Source organism: Glycine max, chromosome 8 (assembly GCF_000004515.6).
Source record: "Glycine max cultivar Williams 82 chromosome 8, Glycine_max_v4.0, whole genome shotgun sequence".
NCBI classification, from domain to species: Eukaryota; Viridiplantae; Streptophyta; class Magnoliopsida; order Fabales; family Fabaceae; genus Glycine; species Glycine max.
Window position 1 is genome coordinate 30090420 of NC_038244.2, and position 17901 is coordinate 30108320.

General features: G+C 34.2%; 1 protein-coding gene across 2 annotated transcripts; it reads left to right on the forward strand.

Moving 5' to 3' along the window:
- Positions 1-7037, forward strand: LOC100819563 (CTP synthase). Of its 2 annotated transcripts, none has more exons than XM_003531893.4 (21): positions 1-512; positions 1129-1208; positions 1450-1536; positions 1661-1711; positions 1856-1973; positions 2072-2128; positions 2311-2375; positions 2456-2539; positions 3157-3207; positions 3311-3373; positions 3462-3508; positions 3631-3700; positions 3784-3846; positions 4083-4172; positions 4279-4317; positions 4425-4652; positions 4749-4834; positions 5006-5054; positions 5125-5205; positions 5295-5388; positions 6467-7037. In XM_003531893.4, exons 1-21 carry the CDS (start codon positions 395-397, stop codon positions 6655-6657), a joined length of 1812 nt encoding a protein of 603 aa, XP_003531941.1. In that variant the 5' UTR covers positions 1-394; the 3' UTR covers positions 6658-7037. The 2 variants fall into 2 exon arrangements, with proteins under 2 accessions (XP_003531941.1, XP_006585857.1); XM_006585794.4 differs by lacking the exon at positions 1-512 and adding an exon at positions 829-851.
- Positions 7038-17901: the final 10864 nt, after the last annotated feature.

The following is a 17901-nucleotide window of genomic DNA, read 5'->3' on the forward strand; positions in this document are numbered from 1 at the left end:
TCTTTTCGGTCAAACTGAATAAATGCAATTTTTTTTATTTTTCGGATCAATTTGTTTTCCGTTAATTTCTTTCTCTCTCTCTCTCATCTCTTTTATGTCTCATTCTTTGAATCCGAACCAGAGCAATTAGTATATAAAGCAAACCAATGCCTAGCATTGGTTGCCATTACCTTCTTCTACTTTCCCTCCTATTTCTTCAAACTCTGCATATTTTCGGTGCAAACACAGATTCTGTGTTGTTTGAGCTCTCTCTTAGAAGAGTGTGAAAAACAAACCAAAAAACTAAAACTAGAACATAAGAAACCGTTTTCCAGTGTTGAGTGAAAAGGTTGTTCTTCTCTGTTTGTCATTGAAGAGAGTGAAGAAAAAAAGAAGGCATAGAGAAGAAAAAAAAATGAAGTACGTGCTGGTGACTGGTGGAGTTGTTAGTGGCCTTGGCAAAGGTGTTACTGCGAGTAGTATTGGTTTGCTTCTCAAAGCTTGTGGACTTAGAGTTACTGCCATTAAAATTGGTATCTTTTTCTTCATTTTCTTTGTTTTTTTTTTTTAAAAAAAAGATAAATGGATAAAGCATGCATACTTTTTTATCCACCACACTTTTAATAGTCTCCCAGTTTTTTCTTGTCAAGATTTTCTGTCTTCTTCTCAGGTTCCTTCTTTCTTTTTTGTTCTTTTTTATTTTATTTTTCTAATCAAGACACCTCATATTGTTTTTGTTCAAACTGTCTACCTATGGAAAAATATTTATTAGAAGAGGTCAACCTTAACTGAATCAGATTATTTCTTGGTTTTGCGCTGAGGGTATCCTATTTCACACACATACAAAAAAGTGCAAACACTACTTAAATCATGTAAGCCAGATTTTAAGTTATGTTTTCCGTTGCGGTTTTCTCACGACCCATGATATTGTGGGAAATTGCAACAAATGTAGCTATAATTCATTATGGATAGTGTTGTAGTTGCAGAGACCCCAAAAATCTTGACGTTGCAACTGAAATAGCGGTCGCAGACCGTTGTTTAAAAACCTGCATCTAAGCAAGAACTATTGGTCCTTTTTTTTTTTTTTTTCCCATTGAAGGGTTGTTGTTGCATTCTAATTCTGGTCTCACTGGTTCCTTTGCAATTCAGATCCTTACTTAAACACAGATGCTGGAACAATGTCCCCCTTTGAGCATGGAGAAGTGTTTGTGTTGGATGATGGTGGTGAGGTACACAACTTTTCTCAGATTCACTAATTCGTCATCCATTTTTATGTTAAGGACATTCCCCAAAAAAGTAAAAAACGAAAGAAACAAAGAAAGTTATTTCAAGGAAAAAACGAGAGAAGAAAAAAAAAAGTATGGTGCGAACTTTATGCAATTTCCACAGAAGAAAGTTGGCAAATTTTTTCATCAAAAGAAAGTTGTCTTACAAAATAATTAGAAACCTGACCCCTCTTTCTGTTCAAAGGTGGACCTGGATCTTGGAAACTATGAGCGTTTTATGGACATCAAGTTGACCCGTGATAATAACATAACTACTGGGAAGATTTACCAGGCAAGTTGTTTATGTATATGTTTAGACTTATGATTTATGAAGAAGAAGATTTTGAAGGACATTACAAAAATTTTCACCAAACAAGACTTTACTTTTCTTTTGTTTTTCCTTTTTTTCATGACAGTCTGTCATTGACAAAGAGAGGAGAGGAGACTATTTGGGAAAAACTGTTCAGGTCTGGTTTAAAACCAATTTGTACTATGTTTTTTTTTATTGTGATGATAATTAATTTATAAACCAAGGTTTTCATTTTTTTTCATGTTGGTCCTAATATTAATAATTATTATTCTTATTATTATGGTGTTTTCATCATCTTTAGGTTGTCCCTCATATCACTGATGCTATTCAAGATTGGATTGAAAGAGTGGCCCACATACCTGTAGATGGAAAGACCAGTCCAGCTGATGTATGTGTCATAGAATTGGGTGGAACCATAGGTACACTGTTGAAAACATTCTTCACTCAATTGTTTCCATCTTTTTATGTAAATTAATTAATTTATTAATTTATTTATAATAAACATTTATGGATGCAGGAGATATTGAGTCCATGCCATTTATTCAGGCATTAGGACAATTCTCATACAGAGTAGGTGAGTGGGGATGATACTTGTTTTTTTTTTGTTCACAAAGGGGTGTTTTTGGTGGATATGTTGAGAGGTATTATAAATTATAAATAGGTGTTTTTGTATTAAGGGGATGTAACTCGGATGGTTGAGAATAATGAGTGAGTATTGTAAATTCTCATTTTGGTGACATATTGCTCATTTTGCAGGTGCTGGCAACTTTTGCTTAGTTCATGTCAGCCTTGTTCCTGTTTTGAATGTTGTTGGTGAACAGGTAAATGTCTCAGTTCTGAGATCCATGTAGAAAATTATTCAGTTTTATCTAACTTGGGAAATTGGTTGATTTTTGTTCAGAAAACAAAACCAACCCAGCATAGTGTTCGTGCACTGCGTGGCCAAGGGCTGACTCCACATATCTTAGCATGCCGCAGCACTATGGTGCTCTCTCTCTCTCTCTTTCTTTCATACATGGAACCAGATCGAGTGCCTATGAATTCATATAGTCAGAGAATTGGAATCGTCAGATGAAGATCAGATGATTCACATCTCAAATGGTCCAATTTATTGAGTTAAAATCTGAGCTGTCCAATTTTCATCCGACAGTTCCAATTCCCTGGCATGAAAAAATCTGACTATAGGGAAACACACAAAGCATAGTGTTTTTTTTTTTTTTGGTTAAGAGAAAGGAATCGAACTTCAGTGATTTACAACAACTAACGCACAATCCCCCAAAGTTGTACAAATGTGCACATGGAACAAAATTTGGTGCAAATGAATTCATTGTAGTCAGGGAACTATGAAGATCCGATGACTCACATCTTGAATGCTCCAATTTACTAAGACAAACTCTGAGCCGTGTGATTTTCATCCGACATCTCTAATTCACTATGTGCTTCATTGCATGAAAAGTCTGACTGTAGGGAATCCAGATCCTAGAGTACACACAAGGCACAAGCATATACTATGATGCACAAAAAGAACAGAAGTGCATACCAGCATTCACACTGATCTTAACTGTAAACATTTTTAAGTTTCTAACGTTCAGCTTTTTTCAGGTACTGGATGAGAATGCAAAGGGAAAACTCTCTCAATTTTGCCTAATTCCGGTATGAGTTTCTAAGGATAAGTATTTTGATGAATATATATATGACTTCAAATAGTTTTGTCTACTTTGCAAGAGTTTTCTCTACTGAAGTTGCATGTTTGCAGGCAGAAAACATTGTTACCCTTTATGATGTTCCCAACATCTGGCACATTCCTTTGCTTTTAAGAGTAAGTCTTCCTCTAAAACTGGTGAGCATCAAATCATCATACATCTGTAGGTACCATTTCTCACAAATTATCTTGTTCTGGTCTATAGGATCAGAAGGCACATGAAGCAATGTTTAAAGTGCTGAACCTTCATGGGTTAGTCTCAAACTCAAATATTTGTTCTATTTCCCCGATTGGACTTCAATGGATATAAAGAAGTTTCAATCCTTTATGGTTCTTTTGGAAAGCTCAAGTGGCAGTTTTTTGTGTATATACAGTGTAACTAAAGAGCCTAATTTAGAGGAATGGACTTGCAGAGCTGAATCTAGTGATTTGCTTCATGAACCAGTGGGTTTCTACTCCAAAGCTAATCTTCTATATTATCCATGATTGTTGGCAATAGTTATATTTTTATTTATTTTAAATGGCAGGTTCGTATAGCCTTAGTGGGGAAATATACGTGCCTTTCAGATTCCTACCTCTCCGTTCTAAAGGTGGAGTTAACTTCAACTTCATGGCTGTATTACTATTTTAGTTTCAAGATCTTTTAAGGAGTAAAAGGACATATTTTTCTTTCCTCTGGCACAAAAAATTAAGATAATATAAAATTATAATTCAACAATTGGATCAATAAAATTCTCATTTTTTATGAAGTTATTAAATGGAGTAATAGTTCGTGAGAGTTATACTGGTATAAGCTTGCTAATTTACCCTCAATTATTGACTTCAGGCCTTACTGCATGCTTCTGTTGATTGCCAAAAGAAACTTGTTGTGGACTGGATTCCAGCTAGCAACCTTGAAAGTGCAACTGCAAAAGAGGTAACATCAATTATGAATAATTAATTATATTACAAGCATGTTTTATTTATTATCGTTCATAATAGCAATTTCAGTTTCATTTATATGTTATTGTTCAATGTTGCAGAATCCTGATGCTTTTAAGGCAGCATGGAAGTTATTAAAGGTATCATTCACAGTCATGAAATTAACCATTTGTTATATTATCAATTTCCCTCATTTTGGTTTTGAGAACTTCCTCAGTTTTGTTATCTAACTAATCTTTGCCTACAGGGTGCAGATGGTGTTCTTGTTCCTGGAGGGTTTGGAGATAGAGGAGTGCAAGGAAAAATTATTGCAGCCAAATATGCCCGTGAAAACAGGATTCCATTCCTTGGCATTTGTCTTGGAATGCAGATTGCTGTCATAGAGTTTGCACGATCTGTTCTTGGTGTACAAGATGCTAACAGCACTGAATTTGAGCCCCATACCAAAAGTCCATACATCATATTTATGCCTGAGGTGTCTATTTGTTTTATTTTATTCTAATGCTAAGAAAATAGATTAAAGAAGGTGTACTTTTTCTTACTTTTGATTTGTTTGGACTTTTTGCTATAGGGATCAAAAACACATATGGGAGGCACCATGCGCCTTGGATCTAGGAGGACATATTTCCAGACCAAGGAATGCAAATCTGCAAAATTGTAAGTATTATTACTGCATTGAATTTTTTTTAAGATATATTTTGTGTTTATGTAGGACAATATGAATGAGAGTAATGTGTGTGCAGTATGACTGCACTATAAAGGACTTGCTATATAGTTTGGCTAAACTGGTGAGATTTATTAGGTTTCTAACCCTTTGACCCTTCTTAGATATGGCTGCAAAAGCTTCATTGATGAGAGACATCGGCATAGATATGAGGTATTGTATTGTGATTTAAAAATTATCTTGTGAATGTGAGTAGAACAGAAAATGATCTTGTCATATGCAGGTGAATCCGGATTTAGTGGCACGCCTTGAAAATGCTGGTCTTTCTTTTACTGGAAAGGATGAAACAGGTCAACGCATGGAGGTATGAACATTCTCATAAGAGTATGACTTTTTGACTTATTTATATGCATATGCTGGGCTTATAAGATGTTTGTTTTTTGCATGCTACAGATTGTTGAACTACCTAACCATCCTTATTTTATCGGTGCTCAATTCCATCCTGAATTTAAATCAAGACCAGGAAAACCTTCTCCTTTGTTCTTAGGTACTTCTCCATTACATGTCTGCATTATATGTCCAAGTTGACTTTAATTGATCTTCTTTGTAGTATATGATCTCCAAACTTCAATGTTCTTAGGTACTTCATTGTTGTATGCTTTCCATTAGAAACATAGGGTTGTAGCTAAATGCGATTTTATTTTTCCAAAAATGAATTTCATTATTGATTATAACCTAGGAGGTGTACTTTCTAACCTTTTAAATGCTAACATATATTGCAAAGTTTACTAACCAATTCTGAAGTTCATCGGGATCAAGATACAACTTTTGAACTCTACCAGTTATTTTAACTAGACAACGAATACAGTAGCTGATTGATTTTTATGCGCGGATGCAACTCATTTTTTTGGCTTATCCATATGCACTTTCCTCTACATTTTTCTTCCACTTTAATTTCACTAGCCATATCATAAAAAACACAAAAGCCTGCTTTGTCCATATAATGTTTTAGTTGCATTTTTAAGTCAAGGCGATGCAATTATTGGGCATGGTATGGTACCATTTCTTTGAATTGTATTTCATTTATACAAATGCCTGTGTGCCCTTCTTTATCCTATTTACGTGATACTTGTTTCTTACTATATGAAACACCTACAGCACAATTTTTACCACGTGGTAGTTTTTTTTATCGGCAAATATTAATGGTTAGTTTTTTATTAGAGGGGGAATTAAACTCGCGACCTTTCCGTCCCTCCCTTTGCCTTTTACTGCCTAACCAACCAACCTTATAACTATGGTAGTAACAAAAACAAATAAAAAAGAACAAAATATAGTGGCTGATGCAACAGTTATTAACGTGTGCTATGCTTTATACTAGCTATCTATCAATTTTTAGATGGAATTACACATCTAAATTTGGGGTGGTTGACATTTTCATACCCATCAAACTTACATTCCTGAAGCTAAGTTTTCTGCTAGAGCAGTCCTCATTTATTAATCTCACTTGTGCTTAGTAATGAGTGCAAGGGCTCTTGGTAAATTCCTTGTTATCAAATGATAACAAACAGTTTCAGATTTTAAAATGTAACTTCTGAATTGCTGCTTGTTGATCATGTCAAATGCAGGATTCATTGGAGCAGCATGTGGACAATTGGATGCTGTCTTACAGCGCTCTTCAATTGTTGATAATGGTCTCTCAAAAGGAGTCATTAATGATATCTCTGCAGTCAAAACATACCGAACAAGAACCGCTACAAGGACAACTTATAGGTCTGCTGAATATGTATATGGGAGTTGCAATGGATTGCATTTCTAAATGTTACTTAAGGGTCTTCTTCCATCATCTTAGAGTTTTCAAGTTAAATGCGTTGTTGGCTTTCAGTTATGTAGGAGAGAGCTTGTGTGTACAGTCAATTTGAACACCTTGGTAGGTATAGAGTTTTCAGAGGATACAGAGAAGAGCTTAGTCCCGGTCTTTTTAATGGGAACCAGCTCATTTAAGTTTATATTGGTTTGAGTGGGGAACTCTGAAGCTTGTCTTGTGTTTCAGGCAATGGCAACTCTTGGTTTTGCAAAGATCTTAGTCTATAGAGAAATTCTTGTGAACTTCAACTATATTGTAATATGAATTGTCTTGTCGTAATGTTTTAGGAGGTGTTTAGTAAATGAAATCCCAATCATTTCTTCTTTTGTTGATATGTAGGAATTGAATACGGTATCACGGGTTTACAATACTCATACACCTACTCAATCAATTGAGTTAAACCCCCTTGTTCCAATTATTTCTTCTTGATCATAGTAAATGAAATCTCAATTATTTCTTCATCATAGTTAGGGGTGTTCATAACTTAATTAAATCGAATGTAAAACTGAAAACCGACCCAAAAAACCACAAACCATAGAAAATCTAAAGAGCATCGTTTTGGTTTGGTTTTTGTTTTTCCAAACTGTGCAGTTCGGTTTGATTTTTGGTTTAGTAAGCCAAAATTGAATCGCACTTATTAGTTTAATATAAGGCTCATATTAGTCATATATGTATACGACAATGTAGCTTTAAACTTATGTGAAACAACAACGCTTACACTTAATTTAAATTTAAGACTAAAACGCTTAACACTTAGTCTCACACTCTTTTCTCTCATCGAACGATAATGTTGTTGTTGGAGATCTAGTAGTATTTTGTTGTTGGAGATCTACTTTACAAGTTTTAATGGTTGTAGACTATTGTTGTAATTATTATTTTGTTGTTGGATGTCTACTTTTCTAAATTTTCATGGTTAGAAGTAAGTGAATGTTGTTTTATTGTTTTTTTAAGTTTAGTCCTTGTAACTTGGAAGCAAGTATTACATATTGTTTTTAATTTTAATTTTAAGGGTTTATTATTTAAGTTGAATGATTACTTTTAAGTTGAATGATTATTATTCAAGTTGAAACTTTAAATTGATCATTTATACCGTTGATTGTTGAACTAGTTATTATTCAAGTTTTATCCAATTATAGCAAACTTAAATTTTCAAACTGTAAAAATCGACCGAATCAAACTACAAAAAAATGGTTTTATTTGGTTTGGATTTCATAAATAAAATAAACCAAACCAAACCAAATCAAATCATACTGTACCTAATTTTCTTGTTTAGTTCAAACTGATTTTAACCGAAAACCACACCACAAACACCCATAATCATAGTATAGTTGTGTATAATGGTCCGGCCAATAAATCTCAAATGGCCCCTTTACAATTTGCAAAGTTTTGAAATATATTTGAAGGTAACATGCGTAAACTTTTTGTGACCAAATTGTGATTGTTGGCAAGTAAAATATATTGATCCGTACTTTAGGTTTGAATCCCTAAAGTTTTAATTGACAAACGTAAATCAAATTATTAGTAGTTCTCCATTCAAAATGCTACTTGAACTACTAATGTATGTATCTCATTGAGATTGATGAAACAAGATCAAGAATCTAAAAGACAGGGACTATTTGATACGAATCTACTAAGGTTTAATAACTTCAAATATCCTTTGCATGAATGGAAGACCCTTGACTGAAGTAGAAGCTAAACCTAAAAGAATTAAATAAGGCTTTCAAATATTAGAGAAGAAGCTACAAGCTGAAGAAAGTTTATCTAATCTTGAACTCAATCCAAGAATTGTTACATTTCTATAATTTGAAGATAATTTCAGCTAACTGAAAGACAAAAAATTATTGCACAATGAATCCAACACTCAATATGCATTTGTGGGTTGAATTTTTTTTTGGTGGGTTTACTTGGTTTTTGGGCTTAATACTTAATTAATTCCATTTTCTTATTTTCAACATAATTTTTTCATATTTAGAATAACTTCATATCTTTTTGATATTTTTTTCTCATTAGTTGTTAGTATTTTTTTCTTCTTAAACCATTATGATTTTTAGTGGTGAATAGGATTAGTTAGTTACTAGAAGAGACGTTGAATAATGATAATCAACTAACTTTAGCCTTTCCTGCACAAACAATTTGTGTTTATGATATTTATCTTCTCAAGCTTATGCTTCGATATTGTTGACTCATAATCTAGGCAAGTGCACCTAGTTTATGTAGTAAGAAAATGACAAGTATTTAAGTATCGTATCTGCAAAGACTTGTGTAATATCTAAGGAATTAACAAGTAATGCTATCTAAAGTTAAAAAAATACGGAGCTAAAAAGGAAAGTTCATTGTCGCAAAGGTGGAATTCGCTACAGCAAAAAAGTTGTAGAATCAGAAAAATGGTAACTTTAGCTACAACGATAACAACTCTAGCCATAGCAAAAATCACATAAAAGCAAAATCTGTTGCAACAAGTTGTCAATTTGTTGTAGCAAAAGAGCAATGTTTACTTACGAAGACTAGGGTGTGAAAGTATAACTTCTTTCGCACCGTGCGAGACTTTTACAAGAAAAAAGGAAGAATGATGTGGTTCGTCTGAGATTAGTTTAAGACTACCATGAGAGTGTCTACACCAGATTAAATTAAAAAATATTATATATTTTTTATCCTTTTCTTCCAAACTTTTTCCCAATCTCTGTCTTCCCCACAACTCCAGCCATGGGACATCATTTTTTTACCACACGCTACCACGAAACATTTCCAACGATCATCCCTTTCTTTTTCCCACTTCTATTACTTTTCTACCCCACAAATGGTCATCACGGCAGTGATGCCACCATGTACTACCACACACCATATAGATCTGAACATAAAACGAGGCCACATTCTAATAAACAACTTTGAGAGTGCAAAACAAAAATATTGTTCTCAATCAGTACTTAGTTAAATTCAAATCTATAATAACAAGCATTTTCTTCATAAAATCATAATGCATAACACTCAAACTCAGATCTAAGGTATGCAAAAAAAACTCAGATCCAAAAAAAATCAATACATAAATCAACAACAAAATCCAGATAAGTTTGTGTTTCCATCAAAGATGTTGCAATGCCAACCACCCAAATCAAGTTGAAAAGGATCCTTGGCTTATCAAATATCATAAAAGAGAAGAATGGTTGTTTCGATAATCAAATGGAGTAGTGATTAGTCATATCAATCGCAATTGAAAGTCGCAATGCCAACCATTGTCCGTTCGCCAATAACAGAACCGGGGTGAAAATCAAAGAAGCATGCATGCTCTTCAAACAAAATATGTATAAGTGATGCAATCCAAGCCATGGATGCTTGGTTCGAATCGTTCCGAATGCAAATTTAAGAATCACCATTTTTGACCTTCTAAGAACTCACGAACAGAAAAACAAAAAATATGGAAAAGATGAAGAAGATGAACAGAACGATGCCATAATCCACAGAGAATCGATAAACCGAAGGAGGATTCGCCACAAAGGAATCCCTTCCTTGATAAGAATCAATTTGATTTTCATTCAAAAAATCAAAGAAGAGGCTGAGCTCTCTCTCTAAGCACAAGCTTAATTTCAATTATGTCAAAAGTTCATACAATTAAGAGTTTTTGAGTATTTATAGAACTAGCTTAAGAGGATAACTAAGTCTCTAATAAGGCCTATTTACATCAAGATCAAGCCCATTACACAAATAAACAAAAATTAGGAATTTTCATAAATTCACGTTGAAGATGTGCACTAAGCCAGACAGCTCGCGCTAAGCCCAATTTCTTCTCGGATTGGAATTGGGCTAAGCCAGACAGCTTGCGCGAAGCTCCCAGACAGCGCACGCTAAGCTCAGGCATGTTGTTCAACAATCTTCAACGTGCTCCAATTCAGCTCCTTGTGATTTTCTCCTTTCTTTCCTTTGATGAGTAGTCCATCCTTAATCCTTTTGGCCATCTCTTCTTGTAGAAGCTTGACTCTAGACCTTGTCATTGGCCCCTTCAACTCATGAAGTGTTTCTAGGTCCTTGTGCTCTTTGGATATCCCTCTATGTGCTCTTTGGATAGCCCTCTATCATCCCCTCCTTCTTGAAAAGAATCCGTCCTCGGATGTGCATCCAAATCACCTAAATCACAAGAAGAAAGATCAACGACATTGAAAGTAGAACTCACCCCATACTCACTTGGCAAGTCAATCTTGTAGGCATTCTCATTAATTCTCTCAAGGACCTTGAAAGGTCCATCACCCCTAGGTTGGAGTTTAGATTTCTTTTGTGAAGGAAACCTATCCTTCCTTAAATGTACCCAAACCGAATCTCCGGGTTCAAATACCATGGACTTTCTCCCTTTGTTTGCTTGACATGCATATTGCTCCATCTTCTTCTCAATTTGATTTTTCACCCTTTGATGGAGACCCTTAACAAAAGTGGCTCTAGAAAGCCCATCCTTACTCAAAATAGAAGAATCGTTAGGTAAGGGAATTAAATCAAGAGAAGATAAAGGATTAAAACCATAAACAACCTCAAAAGGAGAAAAATAAGTAGTAGAGTTGGTTACCCTATTATAAGCAAATTCAACATGAGGTAGCCACTCTTCCTAAGTTTTCAAATTACCTTTGATGAAACACCTTAAGAGTTGTGAGAGTGTTTGATTCACTACCTCGGTTTGCCCATCAGTTTGAGGATGGCAAGTGGTGGACAAAAGAGCTTGGTTCCAAGTTTTCCCCACAATGTTTTCCAAAAATGACTCAAAAACTTGGAATCCCTATTCGATACAATGCTCCTAGGAAATCCATGAAGATGCACTACCTCTTTGAAGAAAAGATCCACCACATGACAACCATCTTCCACCTTGTGACATGGAATGAATTGTGCCATCTAGGAAAACCTATCAACAACCACAAAAATCGAATCTTTGCCCCTCTTGGACCTTGGAAGACCAAGCACAAAATCCATGGAAATGTCGGTCCAAGGGGAGGTAGGAATTGGCAATGGAGTATACAACTCATGATGCATGATTTTGGACTTTGCCTTATGACACACAATGCAATTAGAACAAAACTTGATAACATCATGTTTCATTTTAGGCCAAAAGAAATGTTCATGCAAAATGTTCAAAGTCTTTTCAACTCCAAAATGTCCCATTAACCCCCCTTTATGAGCTTCACAAATCATGAGTTCACGCAAGGAACTTTGAGGCAAACACAATCTGTTACTTTTAAACAAGCATCCTTCATGCCTAAGTAAACCTTGATGAGACCCCTTTTCACACAACCCAAACAATTTAGAGAAGTCATGGTCTTGAGAATACGAATCTTTTATGTGATCAAATCCAAACATCTTTGTTTCAAGCATGGAGATTAGAGCATATCTCCTTGAAAGTGCATCAACCACAACATTAGCCTTGCCTTGATTGTGTTTAATCACATGAGGGAATTGTTCCAAGAACTCTACCCATTTGGCATGCCTCTTATTAAGTTTTCCTTGGCTTTTCAAATGTTTGAGTGACTCATGGTCACTATGAATCACAAACTCCTTAGGAAGGAGAGATGTGCCATTATTTTCTCCTATTTCTTAAACCTTTGTGCACCATTTTAATTACTGATTAGTCTTAATTGTCAAATTAATTAGGAAGCTTTATTATATGGGCTCATTCAACTAATTTATGTTTTAATCTAATTTCAGGAATTAATGAAGCATTGAGCTTAATCCGGATTTTGGTTGTGGGCTTAAAGAGGGCAAATAAAGCAACATTTACCTTAGTTAATTTCTAATTAGGAGATTGCAATTTTATTTTTATAATGTTCAATGTTTATTTCGTTTTGGGCCAGAATAATGTAATAGGGCCCAGTGACTCTGAGTGACCCTTATAAATAGTAGCCTTGGGATTTGTGTAAGGGGGATTCTATTATTCATAGCATAGTTTTAGGGTTTTACGTTTTGGAGCTTGATGTTACTGTTCACATGAATGCATTTTCCATTTTTCTGCTTCTTATTGCAATTTCGTTTCTTGTTCCTTCTTCTGCTTTTGTTTACGTTTTATGCCTTTAGCTTCATGTATGTTTCTGCTTCTAGTTTCATTTACGCTTTCTGCTTTTGTTGAAATTATGGAAGGCTAAGTTTTTGATGTTGTTTCCTTCTAAGGACGAAGCTTAACTCTCTTCGAGGTTCTGTTTATAATGTAGCTTCCTGGCAGTTTTCCCTTCACCAATTAACCCACATTCGTTAATGTTAATCTATGCACGCTTCGTGTTCGATTAATTGCCTCTGAGCTTAACTTACGTTCATGCTTAATGAACGAAGGGTCAATTGGTGTATGTGTTGCCTAATCACGTATTGACAACCCTAAGTTGATTTTCGCTTAGTCAATTAACATAGGGTTGGATTAAGTGGTTAACTGTTAGGAATGAATTCTTCATAACCTAGGACAAGAGAATGGCTTCTGAATCAGAGGAAACAACACGTTTTTAATACTATTAATTTCGTATTCCAGTTCGCTTGTTCTTTAATTCGCAAAACAAACAACCCCCCCCCCCCCAATTATTACTGTTACTGCAAGTATATTATGAACATTTGGTTTATCATTGCTCATTGGGAAACGACCTAGGATCACTTCCTAGTTACTGCATTTTAATGTTTATTTGATTCAGATACGACCTCGATCAAGGAGGTAGTGTTGCCAAGTTTACAAAGCTCTAATAAATGCATAGAGTTCCTTATTGTAGGTGGATTAGTTCAAGATGACACCCTTAAGTTTTTCACTAAAATAAGCAATTAGGTGACCTTCTTGTAACAATACAGCACCTATGCCAACATTGGATGCATCACATTAAAGTTCAAAAGATTTTGAAAAATTTGGTAAAGCAAGAATAGGTGCATTTGTCAACTTTTCATTCAATGTATTGAAGGCTTTCTCTTGTCGATTTTCCCACTTAAATTCCACATTTTTCTTAACAATGTCATTCAATGGAGATGCTATGGTACTAAAATCTTTGACAAATCTCCTATAGAAGCTAGCCAATATGAATGTATGAATACATGATTTTGATGATGCCAAAGAAGAATCAAACAAGGTTGCTTCAAAGGATAAGCATTGCTTTAAGATTAATACAAGGTTGCTTCAACAAACAAAGCCTTGCTTTAAGATTAACTCAAGATCAAGCCTTGCCTCAAAACAAAGTGTTTCCAAGACATCCAAGGCTCTGGCAATCGATTACCATAAGACAATTTTGAAAAATAGTTGTTAAAAAGGGTTTTGAATTTGAATTTTGAACCTGTAATTGATTACCATATGTTTGTAATCGATTACTAGCAATGAAACTCTTGAAATTAAAATTCAAAAGTCATGACCCTTAAAAATATAACTGTGTAATCGATTACCAGTGAAAAAATTCAAAAAAAACTTTTTGAAAAGACACATCTCTTCAAACCATTTGGAAAAGGCACGAAGGGCCTATATATATGTGTGTCTAATTTCAAAAAGCAAGAGAGAGATATTCCAAGAGAACTTCATTGTCAAATGCTCTCTCAAAAACTCTTGGGCAAACACTTGCAAATCTATTGAGAGTTCATCCAAGAACTTCAAATTGTATTATCCACTCTAAACGAGAGAAATCTTTCTGTTCTTCTCAGAAAGTCAATTGTAATCAAGAGACTGGTTGTCTCTTGAATTGTGAGTTTCTTGAACACAAGGGAAAGGGATTCCTTGGGTGTTCAGAAGTTGTAAAAAGGTTTTTTACAAAGTTAGTGAAAATCTCAAGTGGGTTGCTTGAGGACTGGACGTAGGCACGGGAAGTGGCCGAACCAATATAAATCAAGTTTGCATTTTTCTCTTCCCTTATCTCATTTATTTTATTGCAATCAATTTTATCTTATGCAATTAAAAGAACATTGTTAAATTGATTGCTTCTTCTTCGTCTTCTTCTGCATTCTAAGCCTATCATTTAAAAGGGAGTTAAAGTTTGTTAGTAGGAAAATTGTGAAACTTAATTCACCCCCCTCTTAAGTTATTGAGGCCACTTGTCCAACAAGTGGTATCAGAGCAAGATTCTTGTTTAAAGTTTAAAAACTTCAAGAATAGATATGGCCTCATCTAACTTTCCATTTCTTGAGGGAAATTCTATTAATAGGCCCCTTGTCTTCAATGACTAGGGTTATCACTATTGGAAAATCCGAATGCAGATCTTTATTGAAGCCATATATTTAAATATATGGGAAGCCATTGAATTTGGTCCCTTCATTCCTACAATGGTAGTGGGAAATGCAACTATAGAAAAATCTAGAGAAGAATGAGATGATGATGAAAGAAGAAAGGTTCAATACAATTTAAAGGCAAAAAATATAATCACTTCTGCATTAGGCATGGATGAATATTTTAGAGTCTCAAATTGTAAAAATGCAAAATAAATGTGGGATACATTACAAGTAACCCATGAAGGCACAACTGATGTCAAGAGATCCAGAATAAACACTCTCACACATGAATATAAATTGTTTAGAATGTATCAATATGAGACCATACAAGATATGCAGAAGAGATTTACTCATATAGTTAATCATCTTGCATCATTGGGAAAAATATTTCCTAATGAAGATTTCATTAACAAAGTGTTGAGATGTTTAAGCAGACAATGACAACCAAAAGTAACAACAATTGCAAAATCAAGAGATCTCACTAATATGTCTCTTGCCACTCTCTTTGGAAAACTTCAAGATCATGAAATGGAACTTATGAGACTCCATCAACATGAAGAGAATAATAAAAAGAGGGAAGGAATAGCGCTCAGAGCCTCGTCATCTTCTATTCAAGAAGAAAATGACAAAAAGGACTTGACTGAAATAGAAGAAGATGATGATTTCAGATTTTTTATGAAGAGATTCAATAAATTTCTGAGAAACAAAAGAAATCAAAAGAAATCAAATATCAATCCAAAGAAGAAACGAGAAGATTCCTCCTTAGCCCCAAAATTCTATGAATGCGATCAACCTGGGCACATGAGATTTGATTGTCTTGTCTTTAAAAGAAGAATGGAAAAATCAAACAAGAGAAATTTCAAAGAAAAGAATGAAAAGAAAGCATACATCACTTGGGAAGATAATGACATGGATTCTTCAAGTGATTCAAAAAATGAAATCATAAATCTGGGTCTTATGGCGAAAGACTATGAAAGCGGAGAAGAGTTGACACATTGATAGTGGTTGCTCCAAACATATGGCGGGAGACGCATCAAAGATTATTCATATTTCTCCCAAAGATAGTGAATATGTGATCTATGGAGACAACAAACAAAGGCCACTTGATCAAAAAGCCCAACAAGTGGTATCAAATGATACCAAAAGGTCACTTGTCTTTGATTGATTACTTTTGATTATTTTTGCCTATGATTGTTAATTTTTATTGAGTTTTTGATTGTCTTTGATTTGCTTTTGATGATTGTTTCTGATTGAGTTTTGATTTTTTTTATGATTATTTTGATTGAGTTTTGATTGTTTTTTATGATTGCTTTTGATTGAGTTTTTGATTGTCTATGATGATTGTGTTTGAGAGTTATGAATGTCTTTGATGATTGATTTTGATGATTGTGTTTGAAGGTTATGTTGATTATTGATAACTTTTGATGATTGTTTTTTTTTATTATTATATATTTTGATTGTTTTATACTGGATATGTATTTTTGTGGGTGAAAAATAGTTTGTTTTTATTTGGTATCACTTGACTCTCATACATTGCAACAAGTGGTAACATTTTCTTTTAGGCCATGAAATGATACTTGTACGGTACGACATTCTCTACTCTTTTAATTCATTATAAATTGCTGAATGGTTTTCTCCTCTCTGCTCATGATTTGTTTTTTATGTTAACAAAGGGGGAAAGATAGATAAAAGATAAGATAGTAAGAGAAATTATCTATTCTTTATGAGACAACTTTTTATATATGAAATCTATGAAATCTTTAATTGTCTCATATAAGCAATCATTGCAAAATCAAGGGGGAGTAAACTATATACAAATAGATATTTTTTGTTGCTCCTAACCTACAGATGGTTGTCATCATCAAAAAGGGGGAGAATATAAATCATGCAGGTTTTGATGATGTCAAAAAGAATTTGCTTGATAATGAGTGTCATCATAAAAAAGGGGGAGAATGTGAATCATGCATGTTTTGATTAGGCTGAAAAGAAATCACTTGATAATGATTGTCATCATCAAAAAGGGGGAGAATGTGAATGTATGAATACATGATTTTGATGATGCTAAAGAAGAATCAAACAAGGTTGCTTCAAAGAATAAACATTGCTTCAAGATTAATACAAGGTTGCTTCAACAAACAAAGCCTTGCTTCAAGATTAACTCAAGATCAAGTCTTGCCTCAAAACAAAGTGTTTTCAAGACATCCAAGGCTATGGTAATCGATTAATAGGCAGTGTAATCGATTACCAGAAGACAATTTTGAAAAATAGCTGTTAAAAAGGGTAACCTGAAATTGATTACCATATGTTTGTAATCGATTACCAGCAACGAAACTCTTGAAATTCAAATTCAAAAGTCACGACCCTTCAAAATGTAACTGTTTAATCGATTACCAGTGAAAAAACTCAGAAAAAGCTTTTTGAAAAGACACATCTTTTCAAACCATTTTGAAAAGGCACGAAGGGCCTATATATATGTGTGTCTAATTTCAAAAAGCAAGAGAGAGATATTCCAAGAGAACTTCATTGTCAAATGCTCTCTCAACAACTCTTGGGCAAACACTTGCAAATCTATTGAGAGTTCATCCAAGAACTTCAAATTGTATTATCCACTCTAAAGGAGAGAAATCTTTCTATTTTCCTCAGAAAGTCAATTGTAATCAAGAGACTGGTTGTCTCTTGAATTGTGAGGTTCCTGAACACAAGGGAAAGGGATTCATTGGGTGTTCAGAAGTTGTAAAAAGGTTTTTTTTACAAAGTTAGTGAAAATCTGAAGTGGGTTGCTTAAGGACTGGACGTAGGCACGGGAAGTGGTTGAACCAGTATAAATCAAGTTTATATTTCTCTCTTCCCTTATCTCATTTATTTTATTACAATCAATTTTATCTTACACAATTAAAAGAAAATTGTTAAATTGATTGCTTCTTCTTCTTCTTCTGGATTCTAAGCCTATCATTTAAAAGGGGGTCAAAGTTTGTTAGTGGGAAAATTGTGAAACTTAATTCATCCCCCCTC